A 24058-nucleotide genomic window follows, 5' to 3' on the forward strand; every position below is an offset into this window, starting at 1 on the left:
CATAGCCATTCCTAAAAGTACCTCTTTTTAACACTAAGCAAGCATGTTAAAAATGGACCATTAACTTATATGGTAACATGTCGAAAGTACTTTTAACACTAGCACAAACAGCATTTTTCTAATTGGCATTGAATTGTTGTGTCGATTGTCAATTATTTCCTACCAAATGTCACATGATAGCAATTGCAACCGATCAATAAAGTGATTAAAATAATAGTGTATGACATACATACATACTTATGGCTTTTAAGGAACCCGCAGGTTCATTGCCGCCCTCACATAAGCCCGCCATCAGTCCCTATCCTGAGAAAGATTAATCCAGTCTCTATCATCATATCCCACCTCCCTCAATGCTGTGGTCGTGCCAGAGAATCAGTCCCATTCCGAGGCTTATTTTGGGGTTTTGTAACAAGCTGTTTTTTTACGGTGATGAGTTGTTAGTCCTTCACCCAACCCCCAAGCTGGAGGACCACACCTTATCTAATATCATATTCCACCTCCCTCAATGCTGTGGTCATGCAAGAGAATCAGTCCCATTCCGAGGCTTATTTTGGGTTTTGTAACAAGCTGTTTTTTTACAGTGATGGCTTGTTAGCCCTTCACCCAACTCCCAAGCTGGAAGACCACCCCTTATAGGCTGTCGCTTATTCAATATATTCGCAGAGTGTATGACATACATGTTAAAAATTATTTTATTTTGTTCATAGGGTTGCTTCACTCACCCTGCAGCCTCGTTTTGCAAACACACTTACTTACAAAGTCCCATTTTTTTGTGTAAAAAGCCAGTGCCAGAATTAAGATTGTGTAGAAAATACGAACAATTAAAGGTACCTCTCATTTAAAATCTATATTTTCTGGATGAAATTTCAAAAAAATAAATCGCGAACAGTAACATCATTCTTAATTTTATAAAACAACTAAATCATTACAAAAACGCGTAAAATGTCTGAGAAAGTATATGGTTTCTTGGCGACAATGATTTTGATATGAAATATTTGTATTCAACCTCCAAGAAGAGAAAAATTGACATGAAATGTTTTCTCTAAACTATGAAGTCACTCATGGTACCATGGGAACAGAAGTATAGGATGAACTTCGTGTCTCATGGTTTTCCACACGGTCCATCTCACTCTTTTTTCTAATTATGATCTAGGGTTAAACACAACAGACTCTATTCTATTTCTCAGTTCTTCAAATTAACAGCATTATTAATCTACTCACCCAAACATGACAGGATAAGAGACATGTGATCTGCCCAGCCAACATCCATGCAACTGTTAACGTCACCAGCTGGTTCATCAGGGCTGCTATCCCCTGCAACAGCTGCTGCTGCACTGTATACTTTATCGAAGCAAGTTTTAAGAACAGATATTCTTTCCTCTGTTGTTAAAGATGGTGGCAATTTGCTGTAACTCTGCTAAGGAAATTAATACTAAATATCAATACTGATAGTAAATATCAATACCTTAAAAACAATATATTTTGCATACTTCCACTCGATAATGAGTTTTTGAATAATATTCTGGGAAAATTCCATAGATAGCAACAGTATCTTCCTACTACAAAAAAAAAAAAAAAAAGAGTAATTAGAATAATAGTAAGTGCCAAATCTAGGGAATCATGTAGGACTATTTTCAAAAGACTACAAATAATGTCATGGCTTGTCAATATATTTTTTCATTAATAATCTTCCTCGTTTGTAATCGTGAAAACTTTGTAACTAATTCAACAGTTCATAGCATAAATACACGTCAAAAAAAATGACTTTCATACTCCATCAGCAAGTCTATAGTGCTATCAAAAAGGAGTGCGTTATATGGCAGTAAAAATTTTTAATAGCCTCCCTATGGATATAAAAAATGAAACTCAAAACATAAGATTATTTAGGGCCAAATTAAAGAAGTACTTAATTTCTCACTCCTCCTATTCTGTAGTTTAATTCATGACATATAGTAGATTATAAGTATTGTAAAACTCTTCTGTATATACTTCAACTATTTCGATTAATTTATTTATTAGAACTGTAATGAAAGATATGATAGAAGCTTTGACATAGTGTAATATACTCAAAATCTGATATTTGATCATACATCCTTGATCAACAATTTTATCATATTCTGTGACACAGAAATTTGATAGTGTAATATAGACCATACAGGGAATTCTTTCAATATGAACTGTTTGATAATAAATTATTAATGCTGGAATAACTATTAATTTACTTAGCTTAGTAATGAAACAGATTACATACAGAAATTTGATGATGATGATGATGATTGATGATTTTTTTTTTATTTATGTAGGTTATTTTATGATGCTTTATCAACATCTTAGGTTATTTAGCGTCTGAATGAGATGAAGGTGATAATGCTGGTGAAATGAGTCCGGGGTCCAGCACCGAAAGTACCCAGCGTTTGCTCATATTGGATTCAGGGAAAACCCCGGAAAAAACCTCAACCAGGTAACCTGCCCTGACCGGGAATCGAACCCGGGTCACCTGGTTTCGCAGCCAGACGCGCTGACCGTTACTCCACAGGTGTGGACGATTGATGATGATGATGATGATGATGATGGTGGTGGTGGTGGTGGTGGTGGTGGTGGTGGTGGTGGTGGTGGTGGTGGTGGTGGTGGTGGTGGTGGTGGTGGTGGTGGTGGCAGTGGCGGCAGCAGTGGTCTAAATGGAAGTGTGCAGCATTACCACAAAAAAAATTATAGTGTTTTATCCCCACTCAATAACATTCACGAACACAGGTTGAAAAAAATGTCAAGGATACATAAGTGCTATTGCTACACGTAGAACTGTAGGGTAGAGATCCAACCTCCTGCTGTTGAGACCAATGTTACTATACTGAGGCCGCAGCTGACTCAGAGTCTGATTCAATATCTCACCACGACTGTTGAGAACCACACGCAGTGTGTTGCGGTTGGGATGCAGAGCTTCTGCAATGTTGCCCAGAGTCCTGAGAGATGCTTCTCTTACTGCCGCATCCTGCAGCAGAGAAATGACAGCTATACAACAAAATGTGTGTGTGAAAGTAACTTTAACTGATTTCACTCTTAACGTACATAAAAATTCAATTGCAAACAAATACAGAATTTCCTATTAAGTCATAATACTTACGATGATTAATATAAAGCTCACAAAAACTGTATCACAGTTCATAAATGAACAGGGACAACATACAGTTGTATTATAATATGTTCACTTTTTATTATACAAGAAATGATGGCTTAAGATGTTAGGAAGAATTGGCAATGTTCTCGTTCATTCCTGCTGCGACAAAAATCGTGAAGTGCAATCATTAAATTTGTCTGTTCTATGTAATTTGTGCATATAAACGTGTGTTTCTTACGCCCATTTTTTTAACTAGTACATTTAACAAGTGTTAAGTATTTGAGGGAATTAATATCTTTACAAATTCAAGTTATTATTACTCTTTATAATAGAATATACAATAGCACAGCAGAATACTATAGAATAAAACACACAGAATAAGATAGGATCCAATAGAGTAAAATAGAACAGAAAAGAGTCAGTCCACTGCTCTGGAGCAGTGATCAGCGTGTCTGACTGCGAAACTACTGAGCCCAGATTCGAATCTTGGTTTGGACTAGATTCTTGGTTGAGATTTTTTCTAGGATTTTCGCTCAACCCATTACGAGCAAAAACTGGGTACATTTCAGGCCGGACTCCGGCTCATCCAGTCATCTTTATCACCATCTTCATCCATCCTGCCTACTTCTGTACTCCTATCTCATCCTATCACACGAGACTAATAGAATTCGACCTAATAGGTACCCCAAAATCAGAACAGGATTCTTCATCATAATCGCCAGTAGGGAGCAGCATTAGTATAAAAAAAAAAAAGGATGGGAGGGAAAGATATAGAAGAGGACGGGAGAGAAAGGGTAAGAATGGGAAAGAGAACAGAATAGAAACAGGATTACATGATCTAGAAAAGCCATGCCCTTCTTCGTCAATTGTGAGCACTTTTATGCATACTCTCCAGTACGTTTTACTGAGATAAAATAGAGGAAACAGTAGATTTCAGAGAAAATCTCGTGATACCATTAGAGTCCAAACTATCAGATTCACAAGATGCAACATTCACCCAAGAAATCACAATGTCAGAATGTAAATAGAGAATTTCATCTCTGATACACAATAGAATAGAATAAAATAAAATTGAATATTTATTTAATCAATCTTATTTCTCTAAGAAAGACCTGTTACAATTCTTCAGGTCTGCCTTACTTTACAATTTTAGTTTCCTATGCCAAGTCATACATCTCCCGGCTACTCCTGTCGCGTTTGACTAGTCAGGCCTAAATGCTGCCTGTGTCTATTTTTCTATGACCTTCTCTTGCAAAGCTACTACAGAAAACTCACTTTAATAATATCAATTAATCAAATCTACTACGAAACCTTTAAATCACTAGGTCTTAACCATCTCTTCCCATTTCATCTTCACTGCCAGTAAGAATTAATTTAATTTCTTCAACCGACTTGTATTAACTGAATTATTTTTTATAGGCTACGTATCTATTAATACTCAAAAGTTTTCTGTTAACCACTTTTTCCTTATATTGTGTGTATCTTGACATGCTAATATTATATAGAACACGTCTTCCTCCATGTCGCAAAGGGGGCAGATATCCTTCTCTACATTACCCCTCCATAGTGTATAATCTAAATTTAACAGCAGAAATACTGAAATCAGAAGTAAACACTGAAATAATGAAACAATTGTCTTTAGAGACAATTAATATTAGGTACCCTACACAAAACTGGCTTCATTTATACACTGACGGATCCTTGATCTCCTGGGAACAAGGTGCAGGTGTAGGTGTTACGTGCTCTCTCTTTTCACTTTATAGATTTCTTGGATATGGAACAACAAGTTTTGATGGAGAAATCATTGCAATAAGTGAAAGTCTCAGGAATCTTCTATGCCATATCAATAAATTTAAGAATGCAGTTATATTGTCAGACTCCAAAGCAGCTATTCTATCAAGAGTCTTGAGACACACACCTTCATCTCAAACAGCAGAAATAACTAAAATGCTCTCTTAATTAATAACACTCAATAAAAGAATTGTATTCCAATGGATACCATCCCATTGTGAAATCCTGGGAAACGAGAATACGGATGCTTTAGCAAAGAAGGGCAGCACTGCTACTTACAGACCTGTTACTAAATCTACGTATTACTCTGTGAAAAGATTTATTAAATCTACATATTTAGACTTCAACAAACAAAATTTGATAACACAATCTCAAGGTAAAAAATGGAATTCTCTGCATCACAATTCACAGTTAATTCTCGATTTACCACGCAAATCGTCTGTAGCTGCATTTAGATTGGCAACAGGCCATAATTGTTTGGCCAAACACCTGCATAGAATTGGAATATATCAGTCCCCTAACTGTCCATTGTGCAACTCAAACCAAGAAATGGATTCGGAACACCTCAAAATCTGTGCTTCAGTGGCTGACCATGACAATATCTTTGAAAAATATTGGAGTGCAAGAGGTCAAATAACTTTATTGTCAAACGCCTGGCATTAGAAAACAACAACAACATATTTCATATTGTTCTAGTGTGTTTAGTTGCTGGCTTTTTGGTTGGATGTGTAGTATTCCCATGTCTGTGTTGATGTCTCTGCAGGCTACGTATTTATTAATACTCAAAAGTTTTCTCTTATCCACTTTTTTCTTATATTGTGTGTATCTTGACATGCTAATATTATATAAAACAAGTCTTCCTCCATGCCGCAAAGGGGGCAGATATCCTTCTCTACAGTACCACTCCCATTTCTCAGTGTCCACATCCCTAACTTCCACCAAGCTAAGCCTACCTTCACTTCTGTATTGTTTATTCTTAATTATTCTTCCTCTTCCTAATACACAGGAAGTGCATGCAGAATTAATGTCAGATACTCAACTTATAGATACCTTCTCAAGGAGTTACTATCAGCTAGAAGTCGTGTCATGAATTTACATTTTGTTTTGTTAAGAAGAGTTCGATAAAAGACATTACCTTAGCTGTCTGCAGCTGGTGAAGCACCCACTGTGCAATGCTCTGCTCAAGTTGGGGCAACAACTGAGTGCCTGGAGCTTCTAGTGCCACCTCCCCATAACACATCAGTAGTGTCAGTCTGGCACGTTCTATCTCTCCCTCGTGTTTCACGTCTTTCATGAAGCTCAGGAGACGAGACGACTTTCGCGTCAGTTCCTCCTTCCCCAGCTTTTCTAGTTTCAGTAACACCAACTCTAAATGGTTGCGAGTACAGATCCCAATTGCTCGAGCACAAGCCTGTGAAAATTGAAGTAAATGAGAACGCCAAAGCAACAATCTGCCATAAGCATGAGTCATATTTACATTTTCAAATTTTACTGAATGATTCGTAAAGAACAAAATAAACTACATGTTCTGAGCAGTACCGGACTTAGGCCTAGGCAGTTGGGGGGGGGGGGGGCATTTTCTCTTTCTTTCTTTTTTCATTCTCATTTTACAGTGAAATTTCATTTCATTTCGTTTATTATCATAGATCCAACTATATGCATGGAGAGAGATCTAAACCAAGCCCATCAGGTTGATCAGGAAAAGATGGCCATTTATGAACCTTGTATTCCCTACCTTAGTGCCAAGTATACAAGTATAACATCCCTCTCTTCAATTGGTCAGTGACAGGTTTATTTCTTGGTGCTCGGAGTTCTTTACCAAAATTTACATATCATTTTTTAAAACAATTATCAATATCATCTTTTGAAATTCAAAAAATCATCTCGCAAATTCTCAAAGATTCCCTGCAGATTATACAATTTCATTTATACCACTCAGAAGGCCTTAATTAAGGATATGCTAATTTTAAATAAAATCTTTTTTTATCAGTATAATTTAGTCATCTTCTAAGATTTTATTTTACAATTGATAATCAATGGTGCTTAATTATTACACTTTATTTTTATAACACTATTCATATTTAATTAATTGGATTTGTTTGCTATTCATTTCCGGATCCTCGTGGTCATCCTTAATTAAGGCCGGATGAGTTTTTCTCTCTCTCTCTCTTCCATAAATCTTACATTAACAGTGAAGCTTTAAGATGTGGAACAAGTCAAAATTTTACAAGATTACAATTACAATTTTTACAATTTAATTTAATTTAATTTAACTTATTTATTTAATACTTTACACTTGAGCTACATTAGGCATTGCAGCCCGAAAGAGCAGAAGCTCATGCTCAGGCGCAGTTCAGATCAGTTATACAAAATATATCACAAAATTAAGAGAGTTCATTGTGCACAATAACATTAATAAATGGTAAAATACATACAGCATGTAATAATAGTGTCTATATACAAATAGAAATTACAAAAGTACATAAATATTAGAGTATCAATTTTTAACTCAATTAGCTTAAACAATTAAATAATTAATCTGATTTGTTTCTTAAATCTATGTGTGTTAAGTTTAGCTCAGGGTAAGCTCTAATTAAAGCATTATATATCTTGGGTCCAAAATTTCTGCTGTGTTTTAATCCAGCAGTTGTGTGGCATTTGGGAGTATTTAGAAAGAAACTGTAGTTTTGTCTCGTATGGTATTTGTGAGGATCAAATTTAAATTTATTGTGGTTTTTATGGAAGTAAATCAGCAATGTTTTTTTTTAAATTTGTTCTAGATTTGATGCACCAAATTCCTGAAAAATTAATTTTGTTGGGTAATCAAAAGGTTTATATAGACAAATTTTGATAATTCTTTTTTGGAGCAAATTTAAAGGATGGAGAGTCGATTTTGCCATTCCTCCCCAACCTAAAATACCATACTGAATTATTGATTCAAACAGAGCTAAGTACACAGTACGCAGAACATAAACAGGTAAATAAGAGCGTAGAATGGAAAATTTGTGGATTGTTTTACGCAATCTGTTACACAGGAAGGAGATATGCTTGTCCCATTTTAAATGTTGGTCAATACTAATGCCTAAATATTTAACTTGTGAGGACATACTCAAAGCGTTACATGAGCAAGTAGGTAGGTTACAATCATGTATTGTTATACTTCTATTATTATTCATTTTTAGTCGCTCAAGGCCATGTGATGTTAATGAAAATGGTATTAATTTTGTTTTAGAAACGTTCAAAGAAAGTAAGTGAGCATCCAGTCATTCTTTAATAATTATAACAATATTTTATAATTTTTACAATTTTGCAATTTTCTACAATTTTTGTTTTTAAAACACTGTGCGTGCAGATACCTTGCTCTCACTAGTTGAATGCTGCCTCATGGAGCTTAACATTACATCCAGTTGATGGTTAATGAACTGTGCATCAGTAGTGTGGCATACAGTCACAGCCAGACACTTATACAGCATGCCTCGTTCTTCAGGGTAGTTCTGATAAAGAGGGGCCTGCTCCATTAACTTCACACCCAAACCGACTGTCCACTTTTCTTCATCCATTTCAGTCAGAGTGGCTGACAGGAACTCAAGAACAAGGTCCTCCCATATTCGTACATCCCAGTTACCTTTGCAATCTAGTATTAAAAAATAAAATACAGCATTTTATAAACAAATAAAAATACATCTTAAACAATAATAAATTAAATTTAAAAAGTCTGAAAGTTACGAACTTATTCAGAACAAAGTGCGAGAAAATATCACTGAATGTAAAGAATTTTCACATTACCAAACTAGATGGAACATTTATATTTTTAATCAATTATTTGACTCCACACCTGTGGAATAACAGTTGGCACATCTGGTATAAAGACTTTTGAAGGATAATCCAAGGACAATAGGATACAACTTATTCAGGTATTATTATATACAAAGATTTTCACAAAAAAGCAAGGATTATAAACGTGTATTCAGTGTTAATTTTATAGGTAAATGTAGAAAGTATGTCACAAATAATTATTTAATAATTATACTCGTAAATAAACTACTTCTGTTTCAAAACTATTTTTATATATATTTATATAAGGAACCAACCTGGACAAACACCCAATGTCCCATCCCTACCTTCCCGTGGTGCAGCTGTTAGTAAGCATAATTTTACAAGCTGAACTAAAGGGAGGGGCTACTCATCAATTAGCACTGGTCAGCTTGATGAGTTATTGACTGAATTTGGTATAATTTTTCTCTATTCAATACTTAATTCTCTCTTTACCCTTTCCTATCCAGTCCTCTGACTGAACTCTTACTTTCTTCGACCCCGACAGTATCAGGAGCATTTGAGGCCTAGGGGTCCATTTCACTTTCCTTCCTACCCTTCCTACTTTTCTGTTCCTAGTGCTGACCTGCTATGGCACTAAAATCGTCCTCCAGTGGCTTAAGGAGGGGAAGCTGGTGACCAACAAGATCTCCCAACTAGGTCTAGTAGACCTGTCGACCAATAGCAGGTGTGGTCCTCCAGACATTCTGGGGGTTGTGTGTGAATGAAGTAGCCACCAAAACGTTAAAATATGGTGTTCACTTAAATTGGCTACAACTTGCCATTTTCACTCTTTGAAAAATATTGGAGTGCAAGAGGTCAAATGACTTTATTGTCAAATGCCTGGCATTAGAAAACAACAACATATATATTTATATATCTGTAGTGCTCGGGAAAAGTGGCACAAGTCAAAAATGTTAATTTTACAGGAGAAGGAAAAAAACTGTTTTCATACTGGTTTATGTCGATTTCATTTTCTTCTGTATGAATTACTGTAATGCGTGAAATACTTATGTCTCTTTTCCCAAGCGAGCAGATGTTCCGTAAGTTGTCAATAAATTAATAAAAAAATGTTTGTGGAAACTGACTTATGCCATTTTTCCCCAAGCACTGCAGATATAAAATGTGTACACTCCGTAGTAACACATTTACGTATTCATTCATATTGAAAAGAATGTCCAAATTCATTCTCTGAAGCAAGAATATAACTTGGGTGACAGCTGTCTCCCACGCTATTGAATATGTTAAGACAAAGTACGCGAGTACTGAAGGATTAAACATGAGATTAATTTGATCAACAACTATTTACATACATTTGAATTACGTCAGTGAGTACTCACTTTCGAGATGAGAAATTAGTTCTGGTATTTTCTGCTCCCAAAGAGGCTTCAGATGACGGCTGATATTCAAAGCATAATTTCTGAGAAACTGAAGAATGTAAGCTCCTCTCCCAGATTTGAGGGGGCAACCAAGCAGAGCTAGACATCGTCCCAAAACTACATGTGGACCTGTCACTTCCTCTGTATTAAAACATAATAAAAAGAACAGCGTCATAACAATGAATATACTATCGCAACACTTGAGTTCCTTTATCATATTATTTCAATAAAGATCTACAAATTCAAATTGAAACATTAGAACGAGTAAACAATTCAAATATCTGGAGATACAGTGAAACTCTGATAATACACGCCCGTTTGTTACACTATCCCACATTATACGCTCTTTATGTCTGGTCCCTTGACATCCCTATATAAACCCATGTAAAATCCACCATTTAATATGTTCATCATCCTGTTTAATACACTCCTTCAACTGCTGAAAATTCTAAAATATCGTACTTTAAAGGATACTGAGAAAATTTTCCTGGACTTCTACATTTATCGTTAACGCCCACATATTCAAGGATTTGTAAGAGTCTTTGTTGGTGAATACAATAGAATGGAATGCGACCCTTGAGTACCTGCAAGACTACTGTATTGAGTCTGTCCTTCTTGCTGGCAGTTTTAAATCACTTTGTCAGTGAAGACTTGACCAGTGCATCTTGTACAGCTGTCAAAAAAAAAAGTGGCCGCACTCGTGAACAGCGAATATTTTCAAAGTCCACTTTGGGTCGCGGCGATGTTACACGATGCATGTGCTTGTACAAGCAGTTCCCGAACTATGAAAGTGTTCCATGTCTGCGCCTCGTAGGCCAGCGGTAGAGTGCTTGTTTAGTGATTCAAAGGTTGTGGGTTCGGGCCTTCTTCAAGTTTTCATTTTATTTTTTAATCGTTCTTTAGCGATGTAAATGCTATTCAAATTATCATTTATATTCAGTTATCGTTCTTTATGGATATCACGTTATTTATATTTTGTTATCGTTCTTTAGAGATATGAATAAAATTCAAGTCATCATTTGTATTCTGTTATCGTTTTATAACGATATGAATAACAATTTTTATTATTGTATCTCCAATGGTGGTTAGCCCTATTTTACATATGTATGTTAGGGCTATAGTTTCATACACAAAAAAGATAAGCATAAAGAAATATAGAAAAGAAAATTAAATTAGCTTACGCGATGTAAACAAAACATAAACAAACCGTAAATTAGGCATTGCGATTGCAAAATAAATATCAGGTATCAATTTGAAACATACAAAAACATTAACAACACACATACGTAACACTTCTATAACACAAATACGCAGCCTTCCGTACCATACATCATAAATTAATACACAATAGTCATACAAACACAATCAAACTATAATTACGACATTGCGACGACATCAACCATCACATAACTGACTCACATACATAACAAATCAAGCATCCGTTACAACACATACACTTCAACATAGTAACCACACTTTTAAAAGTTACAAATTTGGCTCCAAGAAGAATAAATAGGACACTGTTACTAATTACTATTCTTCTACAATTTCTTAAATATATCTGTAATAAATCTGTGAAATTCCGATATGAATAATATTCACGTTTTTTATATTGTTATCATTCTTTAGCGATATAGATAATATTCAAGTTATCATTTATATTCTGTTTTCCTTCATTAGCATTATAAAATAATATTCAAGTTATTTATATTGTTATTGTTCTTTCGCAATATAAATAATCTGTATTTTATGTAAGTAATTATTATAACACAAATAACCATCCTTCTTTGTAAAATAGGTTATTTTATTTAGGTAATTAAATAAGTATTATATAATATCTTATATTAATTAAACAAACCGATATTTATCATTTATATTCTGTTATCGTTCTTTAGTGATACTGTATAAATAATATTCTAGTTATTTATATTGTAATCGTTCTTTAGCGATATAAATAACATAAATTTAATATTAGGTTTCGAAAAATCCAGTTGCATAATACTGGTATTAGTTTTTCTTTTTGTATTATTACATTATACTATCTTGAACCACAATAAAATGAAAAGGAGTAACGAGGAATTGAACCTGAGACGTTGACATCTAAATTTCGACGTTCGTCCGCTGAGCTACGAGGGCAAAAGTGTGGAAACATTTTCGGAAAAATTGGCCCAATCACACTCTAAGATTTTCTGATGATTCGTAGAAGCTAGTCCAGGATGTGGGGAGCAAAGGCTAATTGAGATTTCCCGGTCTCTGATCGGGTCAAACATCCTGATAGAATTAATATTTAACCCTTGCCGTGACTTTCGGTGAAGTCCGGAGGGCCCAATTAGTCAAATCCACTCTCTTCATCTCCATGCTTGGGTCCCCTGGAATTTAATAAGATGCGAAAGAGATAGTGGTGTGCGGAAAGCAACGGGATGTTACCGCATTTAGGCCTATCCTTCCCAAGAAAAACTGCAAACATAAACAAAGGAAGCTTTTAATAGAAGAAGAAGGATATTCTGCGGACCTCTGGAAAAATAACTAAGGAAGAGACTAGTGAAGTGCTTTGTGTGGAGTGTGGCATTGTATGGTGAAGGAACATGGACATTACGACGAAATGAAGAGAAACGAATTGAAGCATTTGAAATGTGGATGTGGTGAAGAACGGTGCGTGTGAAGTGGACAGACAGAATAAGAAATAAAATTGTGTTTGAAAAAGTGAGTGAAGAAAGAATAATGCTGAAACTGATTAGAAAGAGAAAAAGGAATTTGTTGGGTCTCTGGTTGAAAAGAATAATAGAAGACATTAGGATATGTGGATCATATGCGGAGACTAAGAGGAAGGCAGAAAATAGGAAAGATTGGAGATTGCTGGGTTTGCAATGAAAGACCTGCCCATGGACAGAACACTTATGTATGTGGGTATGTTCAGAATGCCTGGAATATCGTGTCTAAGAACAGTCGCTATTTGCAAAGACTAGTCGATTCCATGCCCACTCGACTGCAAGATGATCGAGATAAGAGGAAGATAGACTAAATATTGAATTGTGGCTTTTTGTTTTGTTTTTTGAACGCTTAATTGTTTGAATGTTTTAAGGCCGACGCCAGTAAATTTGTTTTGTTTATGCCACGAAAGATATTTTTATTGAGAATAAAATCTTTTTTCTTTCCATTTGCAGCCACAATATCATAATGATAAAGTCATGGCATAATATATTAATGAACCTGATGTTAATTACTAAAATAATCGTAAAAGAGAAAGGAGCCATTATGTATAGTTTGTCTCTCTCAAAAACATAACAAAAAAGAACATAAAAAGCACGAGGTTGTAGTCGAACGCAGGACCTCATGAATAAGAGGCCTGAACGCTACCATTACCCTATCGAATCACAGAATGAATACTTCAATTATAACTGTAGATATCAGGCAGCGTGGTCCAACAACATGTAACATCGCCTGTCTCCGAATTATAGCGAAGATACCCGAAGGGAACTTTGTTCCAGGAGAGCAGCCACTTTTTCTTTTGACAGCTGTACAAGTGTGAAGTGACTCTTTAGTACCAACATGAATAAAGGAGTGAAATGGAAAGCTTTATTGATATCAGAGAAATTACAAATTCTCCATAAACATGATGAAAACATCATTCTGAATCAGAAACAGTTGACGAAATCTTTAGGAATCCCTTCTTCGATGCTTAGAACAACAGTGAAAAATCCTTAAATTTCTTCAACAAATGTTTATGCTGATTTATACCTTTGTGTTAAAATTTAAAAAATCCAAAAATGACCCACTCTCGCTAATACACAGTCCCATTTAATATGCTACTTCCTTGAAGAGCGTCTTACCAAGGTTTCACTGTACTTTTAGACTCATACAACATGAAGAAATAAATAGACTAGAATTAGAGTTAGAGAGTTATGGTGAACCATAGGAACGTAGTTGGTGTGTATTGTATCACCTCAGAATAGTCTTGTCAGTAGGTGTCGCAAGTTGAAACTCCAGTCTGAAGGCACTCTGGAACTCTCACTATACTCCATGTGCTATGGTATTCCAATACACACCAACTACGTTCTGTGGGTTCACCATAAAGGCTGGTTCACAATAAACTGGAAACGAGAATCGGAACGAAAACGAAAACGGTAAAATTGTTAAAATGTGTACATTTAAATATCAGCATTCACAATTAACGAAAAGCTTGCCGGAGCCCAGGATCGAGAACGGAGAGTTGGCCAAGTTTCAACTTTGGCTTTCACGTTTCCGATCACAGCCCACTAGATTCATTCTACTGCCATCTAAAATCTATTTTGTCGTCGTATATTTTGTAGCAAGAAGACCGTGACATAACCTATGCATTATTTTGTTCTGTGCTGTGCATCATGGAGCAAGTTTTATTTGATGAGATTCTAGTACTGAGTGTTGAGGAAAATCCTCACGTTTACGATAAGCGGCACGCCTCGTATAAAGATGAGAAAATGAAGGAGAATACGTGGCTTTCAACAGCTGCATCTTTCAACACTGATCATAAGTGAATCATATTTTATTACTGTATTACATATTCATGCTTCAATTCAATAACTACTGTTGTGTTCATTTTTGTTCTATTACAAATGTTTCTTCACTAATTATTTTACGTTATGGTAAATAGGTTGTGATAATAAAGATGGATGGGCATATTTATAGTACCGTACCTAATTAAATGTTTCAGTTGAAATTTCGAAGTTGGTTAACCTGTGTTTATGTTGGCTGCCTTGTACTCATGATAGAACGCCATTGGTCAATTATACACAAATAACATCAGAATGCGTAATATCGACTTTACATATCGTTATTGACATGCATATCGATATGCATAGTCGTCTATGTTCTCGGTTTATTGTGAATAAAAAATTTTCATATTCACGTCTTCTGCGTCTCGTTTTCATTCTGGTTCTCGTTCCCGGTTTATTGTGAACCAGCCTTAACTCTTTAACTGCTGCAGAATTCACACTGAGTTGAAAAGTAAACATTCACACCATTTATCACAATTTGCTTCTATCCAACAATATCACAATGACAAGCGAAAGAGCAGGAACAGCGTTATTTTTCTTATTTTCTTGGTGTCATCTATTGTTCTCCGCCAACAACTACAATTACATATCACCTGAAATTCTTTGAGTCATTCTTTCTAATGGCACTGGTATGAATTTCGTAAAAAATTATAGCAGTTTAGAATCACGGAATGTTTCTGTGGATACACTGTATAACAGAAAAGAGCCAATAAGATACAGACTGAAATTTTTATTTTAAACAGAATACATTTTCAAAAATCTTAAATTGGCTTACTGAAGTACATTGACAGACTTATTAGATCAGATCATGAGGGAAATTTTCACACTGGAGATATGTTTCAGGTTCTTTTCAATATTAAACTTGGCTCTGATTGACTGGACGGTGTGACTTTTGGTGTTCCAAATAACTACTTTAGTACGATTCTTAGCATCTCTCAGTGCAGTCCCTACCCGGAGATCCGATTGAGGGACTATTTTACCTCCGGAGAATTTTACACTGAGGGACTCCATGAATCATAAGCAGTGAAAAATATAGTGGGACTGCATTGGTGTTAATGCAGCTTATGTGGGTACCTCTTTGTTACTTGTTAGCTTAAACAACAAGTTTAAGCCCCCTCACCACGACAAGGTGAGTACCCACGAGATTAAAATCATCAGTACCAGTTACAGAAGACACAGCCCTGCAGTATATATTGACTTCACCCCAACTCTGGCTACTAGCAACAGGCATCTATAATGAACAACGATCAAAATACACCTCATTTCTCGTGAAAAACAACAACTGAATATACTACAGTGGACTATAGTAGACTTTATGTTGTCGGCAAACAGCTGGATACATTAAGAAGAGTGATTGATATGTTTCAGGTCCCTTGTGTAACAGAAGACATTAAAGAAAACCAACAAAATTAACAAGAGAAAGGCGTCCAAAATTAGAATTCTGTTATTTTCAAAGAACAGCCACACAGACTAATTCTAAACAGTTGATGGTGATTATAGTTTTACACTTTGCATAATGAGGGAGGGAAAGAAAGAAAGAAAGAAGTAAAGTTTACATATCTATCACTGCTTTGAGTTAACTATTATTCACAATAGGAGTCATATATATTACAATCATTAACTTACGTGCCAACTTGGCAGAATTTTCTGTGAAGTTAAGTTGGTCTTTCCTTTTTGTCGCTAGATGTGCGAGGCAACGTGCAATATGTGAGCATGCTGGAGTATATTGACTTGTTAGCAGACAATGAAGCAGGATTGGCCATAGAGTATTTTCAACTTGTGGCACTGTGGTTGCGAGAAGATAAAGTGTATTCGCACAAGTCCCTTGTAATTCTTCCAGCAGGGTGCCATTGTTCAAATCTTTTCCCATCTAATAAGCAAAGACAAAAAGTCATGTACCTTTAACATTGTATCACACAAGTAGGGAAAGATGTTGTATCGAGAGACATGTTTTCCAATTTGATTTTTACATTTTCTTTTTTTGCGGTCTCAAAGCTTTTTATTGTTTCCCAATAATTGTATAACTCTTGTTTATGTGTATAAAAATGACCACATTTCTAGGTTAATCCTCTGATCCATTTTATTTGTTAACTTATAATGCCTGCAAAGTGTTCCCAGTCCCAGGTGCAAAGGAATATACCTAGGGACAAACTAACCTAAACACAAATTTCAATACAAACGTCTAATTTTGAAAAGAATATAATCACATATAGTCAGTAATTAAATAGGAACAAGAATTTAAGCAGAACACACATAGAAAGTGAAAATTAGAGCCCTACCACAGCAAATATCCTGCAAAAGAAACTGGGAATGTGTATTCATTTGGTTCTCTAAACTAGAACCATTAATGAATTTAAGTAAAAAAGGATTAAGAATGGTGTCATTTGAACAAACTAAAAATCTCGTGAATTTTCATCAAGAAGGAAAAAAAGGCAAAAATGTCACATTAATATACCATTTTGTTTTTAAAAAATTAACACAAAATTCATTTAAGTTTTGTGCACAATTATGGCAAACGATATTTTTTGTTGTATTTCGGTTCACAATTAATTGTTTATTTATTTATTTATGCGAATGACAGGTACATAGATAACTTATCTTTTACCTATACACAACCTCAAGATTAAAACATCACAATTAATTGTTCTTCCTTGAATTTATTAAAAGTTTCCACAAGTCTTAACTAGCAACATTTTTACAGCTTATAGCATGCGGTTTCTTTTCGAATTAATGTGTTACCATCGACAAAGTCTTTATTTGAATGTGGTCGTTTGAAAGTTAAAACAAAATCTAAAATTTTAAGAATCCAGTATGTTTCGCATAGAAACATGGTTGAACCTAGCAGCATGCTCCCAAATATTGTGTTTCTACGTACAATAAATGACCAGATAAAAATAATTAAAATGAAAATAAGCAGATACTGTGAATTGAGAATTCCCAACCATATGGAAACAAAACTGACATAGCACAAATGAATTTTAAATTCTTAATATTCATTGAACAATTTAAAACAATCAGATAATAATATATTCAACTATGATCACTTGCCAAAAAGGTTCAAAAATCAACTTTTCCACATGAAAATTGACTTAAGAAACACAATGACCGTACTTTTATTTATAAATAAGGGTTAATTAAAGTAATTACATCATCAAACTTAAATTACTTAAATTCTCCCGCAGTGATAAAAGAATAAAAAAAAAGGTCCCCAATACAACATGCCCTGGGTACAACAGGTTTCCTTGTCTAAAATCCTAAAATGTGAAGAATTCACTTCAACTTCGTACAATTATACTTACGACAGATGTTGGCTGAGGACAACAGTGCTTCACAATAAATTCCACAAATTCTTTTCCTTCCGTACCATCCAAATATCCACGGTAAGCAAAAGCAACAATAGCCTTCAAAAGTACTTTTTTTACCTAAAACAAGAACAAATATAGCATATATTACACACTAACTCTGGCGTAACATATTCCTTAAAAACATGAAAAATAATTGTATTTCATAATATTACTTTTCCTAAGAATTAAGCTAAAACATTAAAAAACTATAAGGAATTGCATGTGTGTTCCTTTCATATGAAATGACTCCAGAAGTGTGAACAGAAACATGCTGGTTTTTTTTAATACATACACGATAATAATAATAATAATAATAATAATAATAATAATAATAATAATAATAATAATAAACTTACTGCAAGAGAATTCATATTTTTACCTTCACATTATGTTCTCCCAGCATGCTTCTCAGGGCCGTCACCAGATTGGATATCCTTGAACGAATTAGATTTTCTGAGGAATTTACAAGATGTGTAACAACAAATAATGCCTTGATTCTTTCTCTGTCATTGTTGTTTTTTAATTGTTGAATTAAAAGCTCAATAACCTTATCCAAGAAATGTCCAGCTGCGAAAAAAAAAATACTTTTAGCATAATTATTACAAGCAATAATTCAGATATTATCATGTAAATAAAATAAACTAATTTTTAAACATGTTTTTTGGAAATATTAACTGTGTACAAAATAAACAGATATTATCACTGGCTATTAAAACATCTGAAGCCTCTTGGGTAGGAGATTGTCCTATCTTAAAATTCCTTTAATTATATTCTTGAAGTATAATGAATTCAGATAAATTCGACTTACAAACTACGTGAGGTAATAGGTGAAATAAAGGAAAGCAACTTTTAACAATAAAATCACATCTGAAAATGTCACCTTTCGTCACTGGAGGGCAACAAATTCGAAAACATAATGTCCCTTTAAATAGGCAACTCACTGCCCTTGTACCCTATTTTATGCCAAGGAAAAAAAAAAAAAAACACATTATTCAAAATGTTTGCAACTTATGCAAAGTAACATCAATTTCAATTGAAACTGAAGGGAGATTTTTATTGGTATCAGACAAGGAGTACTTTCACTCCTTTGATTCAACAAATACAGTTTATACAAATGCAGTTATACGAGAATTCAGGTCTACAAGACATGGTTATTTACCTAAGGACACACATTCAGATTCAATGCTTTTTGCAAACAAGTTGGTCTTATTAGACACCTCAGATGATCTACAAAGGTCAATACGCAAATTCATAATATTCTACCTCAGATGATCTACAAAGATCAATACGCAAATTCATAATATTCTACCTCAGATGATCTACAAAGGTCAATACGCAAATTCATAATATTCTACCTCAGATGATCTACAAAGGTCAATACGCAAATTCATAATATTCTATGAACATTTCCACGGATAAAACAAAAATAATGGCTTTCTTTGCTAAGGACCTTGTTCCAAGAAAAATTTGTATAAATGACAAAATTTTAGAAAGAGAAAATGAATTGAAATATCTTGGCCGAATTAGACATTTTGGGAGAAAAAACCTTTACAATTTACGTGAACTTGAAATCATACACGATCTTCCAGCTTGCAGCACATCTTAACTGCAAGGGTGGAAGTGAAATAATCCTGCAGATTGAAAGGGCTGTTAGGGTACACTTAAATGAATAGAAATTACGTTTTGTGATTAAATGCACGGTTAAATAGAAAATTAAGTTGGAAATTTCAGCAGCCTAGCAACATAGCCGCTTCTCGTAATACAGATGGAAGAAATCAACGAACTCAGGCTGTTTCCCTAGGTGAACTACCTTCCATCTCCCTCCCTGGCTACAACGTTGCAATCTGGTTGGATTGTACAGTGACTTGAAATTAGTAGTTTTTAAATTAAATTTACATGAAAACAGTCCATGCTTTTGAAATACGCCAGAGGAATAAATTATTCATTATTAGATTTTCTATCGATATGGACAAAAATAATGCTCCTACTCTCAATAGTTCCCGAGTAAGAGGATGTTAAACATTTGGGAAAAACATTTCTTTTCTGAGAAAACTATAAATTTTTCACCGATATTGTATTACACTTTTTTGTTACATACAACATGAGCTATTCACTATGAAAACATGCAGAGTTACTTCACTTCCACCAGTAACAGCGAACAGGCAAAACATCAAAATTCAAAATGGAAAGAATCACTCAAAGATCCAAAACTAATTCCTGATCTACCTCGAAAATCTGCCGTGGCCATGTTTAGATTGATTACTGGTCATGATTGCCTCAGTAAACACCTCCATCGTATTGGAGTACTGAATTCACCTAAATGCTTACTGTGCACCAGAGAAGAGGACATGGAGATGGAGCACCTGGCTAATTGTGAAACTCTTAGGACATTTGTGGACCTTCCATCAAAATATTGGGAAGCAAGAAGGATGATGACTTCATTGTTAAATCCAGAGCATTAGATACACACACACTTCACTTCCATCCTGTATATGGTACTAACTGCAATAAAAACTTTTCAAAAATTACATCCAAATTTGTCTAATTCCTTAAAATTGGCGTAGTTGGATATACTGTTAAGTTATTAACGAACACAGTTACCTTCTATGTTGTTCAATATTTTTTGTTTAATTCTGTTAACTATTAATATTTAGTTATGGAATGCGCGCTGGTTCGAGTCCTCATGGGGGAGAAATTTTATCATGAAATTTCGGCCAGTGTATGGGACCGGTGCCCACCCAGAATCGTGATGCACTTGGGGAGCTACGATAGGTAGCAAAATCCGGTTGCGAATACCAGCTGTAACGGCTGGGAGGATCATCATGCTAACCCCATGATACCTCCATTCTGGTTGGATGATCGTCCACCTCTGCTTCGGCATGTGGGCTAAGATGCTCTGTTAGATTTTTATTTTATTTTCTCAGTAAAAATTAAAATTTTATTCAGCAAAATGTTAAAATGGCCTTTTTTATGATTGTTATACTCGCACTCCCACTGCTGTCTATGAAATGGTGAAAAAACACACGGAGATAAAGTTTTACCGGTACTTCTTTTAATTAAACAAATGAGATGTAGTAAATTTGCTAAAGCAATCATATTCTGGTTGAAGTTTATACACTAATAAAATTAAATCAAATATCTAACTGTAATCATATTTTGATACTTCGAAAAACTGTAGTAAATTATCTTGTTTCGTTTTATCTACTTGACAGTACTTTTTATTGAAGACTAATGTATAGAATGTTTATGTCATTTCAAAATCACATTTCATTCGGTCTACTTACTAACCTATACAGTCAAAACAACGGAGAACTTCATAATGATTCTTTGCAGTTGCAGGTTGCGCATAATCCGGTGATGTACACACCTGAAAACAAATGAAGTAATAAATAAAGGTTTTCTTTATAGCAGAAATGAATTTCACAAAGTTAAAAAAAGCAAACTTAAAGTCTTGACATGTCTGAGTATACATGGTGTCCCATGCAAACCTCCCACATTTTAAATAATCATTGCTAACAAGGTATACCAAATTATGGAATGGGAGTGGTATGAAAAGAAAGAGAAACTCTAAGAATTTTTATTTAATGAATATTAAGTTGATTGTTCACTTACTATGTTGCACCACAATCACTTAAAACAAAATGGCGACTCCGCAGCAGTGCACAAAATCTGTATTCTGGTATGCAGAGACAAAATCAATGATTACAGTGCAAAGAAATTACCAGAGAGAATATGAAGGAGATGCACCTGATGGTGCATGGTGTGAGAAGTTTCTGGCGACTGTAAGTGTTAAGAAACAATATGGAGGTTCTCGTTGACATGTTTCAAAAGAAACGTGGAACAAATTCGAGCGAGATATCAGAGAAGCCCAAGTAAATCAATTTGCCAAGCATCCCATCAAGTGCATCTCCTCCATTCAAACAGAAATAACTGGCAACATGATAAGTATTGAATTGTTACAGAATGCGTAAAGTATATAATGAGTAGGGCAAGGATTTTGATAACCTATAAATCATGAAAAAATGTCCTAAAAACAATGCATTTATGACCTAAAAATCTTTCAAAAATGCCCTTAAAAAGCCCTAAAAATTTATCTTTCATAATTGGCTTAGTAGGAAAAGAGGTTTTGTACTAATTAATATTTATACTAGTAATTAAATTAAATTCTAGTACCAACATTTAACTTTATTTAATTTTACCGATACATAATTTTTTCTAAGTAGTACACTTTAATTATTTTACCTGATGTAGTTTCCATGTATCCACCACAAGGCCACTCTTATCAGGAATTAGTAGGTATAGAGGAGTCTATATTGAAGGGATGGTTGGACTGATCCATTACATGGGGTGTACTGCGTTAAAATGACAATATTTGTGTAGAAAAACTATTAAAATATTATACAAAATAATGGGTATTAATGAACAAAATATGTAAAGAAAATATCAAAGGAAATAAACATTATTTTACATTAATAATGGGAATTTATGGCCAAAATTAAATGAAAATGCCTAAAAAATGAATAAAACAAAAGATGCTCTTATGAGCCGAAACAGGCAAAAAAATGCAAAAAAAAAAAATGCCCTAACAAATAGTCTTAAAACACTCAGTTTATCACATAATATATAAATACTAAAGCAGCTATGTTTCTGGCTTACTAGAAAAAAGATGAAATTTCATCAAAATCCTAGCCCTAATAATGAGAAAGGATGTGTTGATTTCACAAAACATAACCTGGACGGGAGAAGAAAATGGAAATGAAAAGAAGGAAAAGGTGATTGATACAGGGAAAGGAGGAAGAAAGAGGGAGGAGGAGATTGCATTGGGGAGAAAGATGAAAAGAATGAAGAAAAAGAAAATGAGGCAAAGGTGAAGATAAAGATGAAGGAGAAAGGGAGGATAAACATACTGTGACAGTCTGGAGTCGATCGCGTCCCACAGAGGTCAGGGGCGCATGAGAAAACGAGCGACGCAGCGAAGGTTGCGGCCGCTCGGGTCTGGAGGGGACAGACGTAAGAGGGGGGCGCGAGACTGAGGCGCGGACGCGACGAAGGGTGAGGAGGGAGTAAAGCAGCTGGTGACTGAGCGGAGAAATCCAGAGAACTCTGGATAGGCGTTATCTTCTAGGCATCTGTTGACTGTTCAGGAGATCGTACTCTCTAGAAACTATGGTTTGGTTATAAAAGAAGAGACGCGAGTGAACTTGAGCAGTGTTGTTGTTATAGTCAGTGGACAGCAAGCCAGCCAGTCTTGTGTAGCAGTGAAGCCAGCTTCGAGACCAGAGTTCGACTTGAGTGTGTCCGCAGTTGTATGAGCGCCCGAAGTCCTGAGTTCGAGTGCAGTGGACCGCAGTTGGGGGACCTGAGTTCGAAGTTCAGCGGACTGCCTCTGAAGGTCTGGGGTTCGAGATACTGTGAACTCGAGTGACTGAGCTAGAAGAATTAGCCAAGGCAAACGAACTGTGAACTGAGAACTGACAGTTCTGATTTGTAAATAGTGCACTGTGAGCATTAGTTAAGATTAACAGTTCATTGTTGTTCTCAATAATGCAAGTAAATTGTCATTGTCGTCTGTGGAGTGCAATAACGAATACTGTGTTGCTGTGTGGAGTGCAAATTCCATTGTTGACGGGAGTACAATTAATTGTAGAAAGTGATTATTATTGTCTTAACAATAAAGTTACATTTTTATTTTGTAATAAAAGTTACAATACATTGAATTATACTGCACTTACCAAATCAAACATGATGTTCTGCAGGTTATCCAGTAATGGCTCCACAGTGCTTCTATTATGAGCAAGCGCCACATGCAAGACTGCAGAAAGACACTGAGTTACAGGATAAGGATCCATATTTCGCCGGTAGAGACCGAGCAGAACAGGAATGAGTCTCGGCACCTGTTCAGATACTTTCTCCGGAGGAAGAAGGGAGAACATGGGACCAATTGCTTGTAGTACAGTCTCACAGACCTGTTCAAATAGACGGAAACAAGATTCTTCAATTCAGCCTTATGTTTTTTTTCTCCTGCTCTCTTTCTTACAACATAACTTATCTGTGCAAATCTGGTCTTTCAGGTAAAGCTTCCTG

General features: G+C 35.1%; 1 protein-coding gene across 3 annotated transcripts in view; it reads right to left on the bottom strand.

The window, feature by feature from the left end:
• Positions 1–24058, bottom strand: part of c11.1 (maestro heat like repeat family protein c11.1) — a 69997-nt gene that overhangs the window by 33975 nt on the left and 11964 nt on the right. For all 3 annotated transcript variants that reach the window (XM_069818705.1, XM_069818700.1, XM_069818712.1), the window contains exons 6-15: positions 23707–23940; positions 21263–21341; positions 18354–18541; positions 17930–18052; positions 16257–16500; positions 10060–10239; positions 8263–8540; positions 6042–6317; positions 2775–2989; positions 1222–1406 (exon numbers count right to left, since the gene is read on the bottom strand). In XM_069818705.1, coding sequence (XP_069674806.1) covers positions 1222–1406; positions 2775–2989; positions 6042–6317; positions 8263–8540; positions 10060–10239; positions 16257–16500; positions 17930–18052; positions 18354–18541; positions 21263–21341; positions 23707–23940 — 2002 coding nt within the window. The remainder of the gene's footprint in view (positions 1–1221; positions 1407–2774; positions 2990–6041; positions 6318–8262; positions 8541–10059; positions 10240–16256; positions 16501–17929; positions 18053–18353; positions 18542–21262; positions 21342–23706; positions 23941–24058) is intronic.

This window comes from Periplaneta americana, chromosome 1 (genome assembly GCF_040183065.1).
Source record: "Periplaneta americana isolate PAMFEO1 chromosome 1, P.americana_PAMFEO1_priV1, whole genome shotgun sequence".
Classification (NCBI taxonomy): domain Eukaryota; kingdom Metazoa; phylum Arthropoda; class Insecta; order Blattodea; family Blattidae; genus Periplaneta; species Periplaneta americana.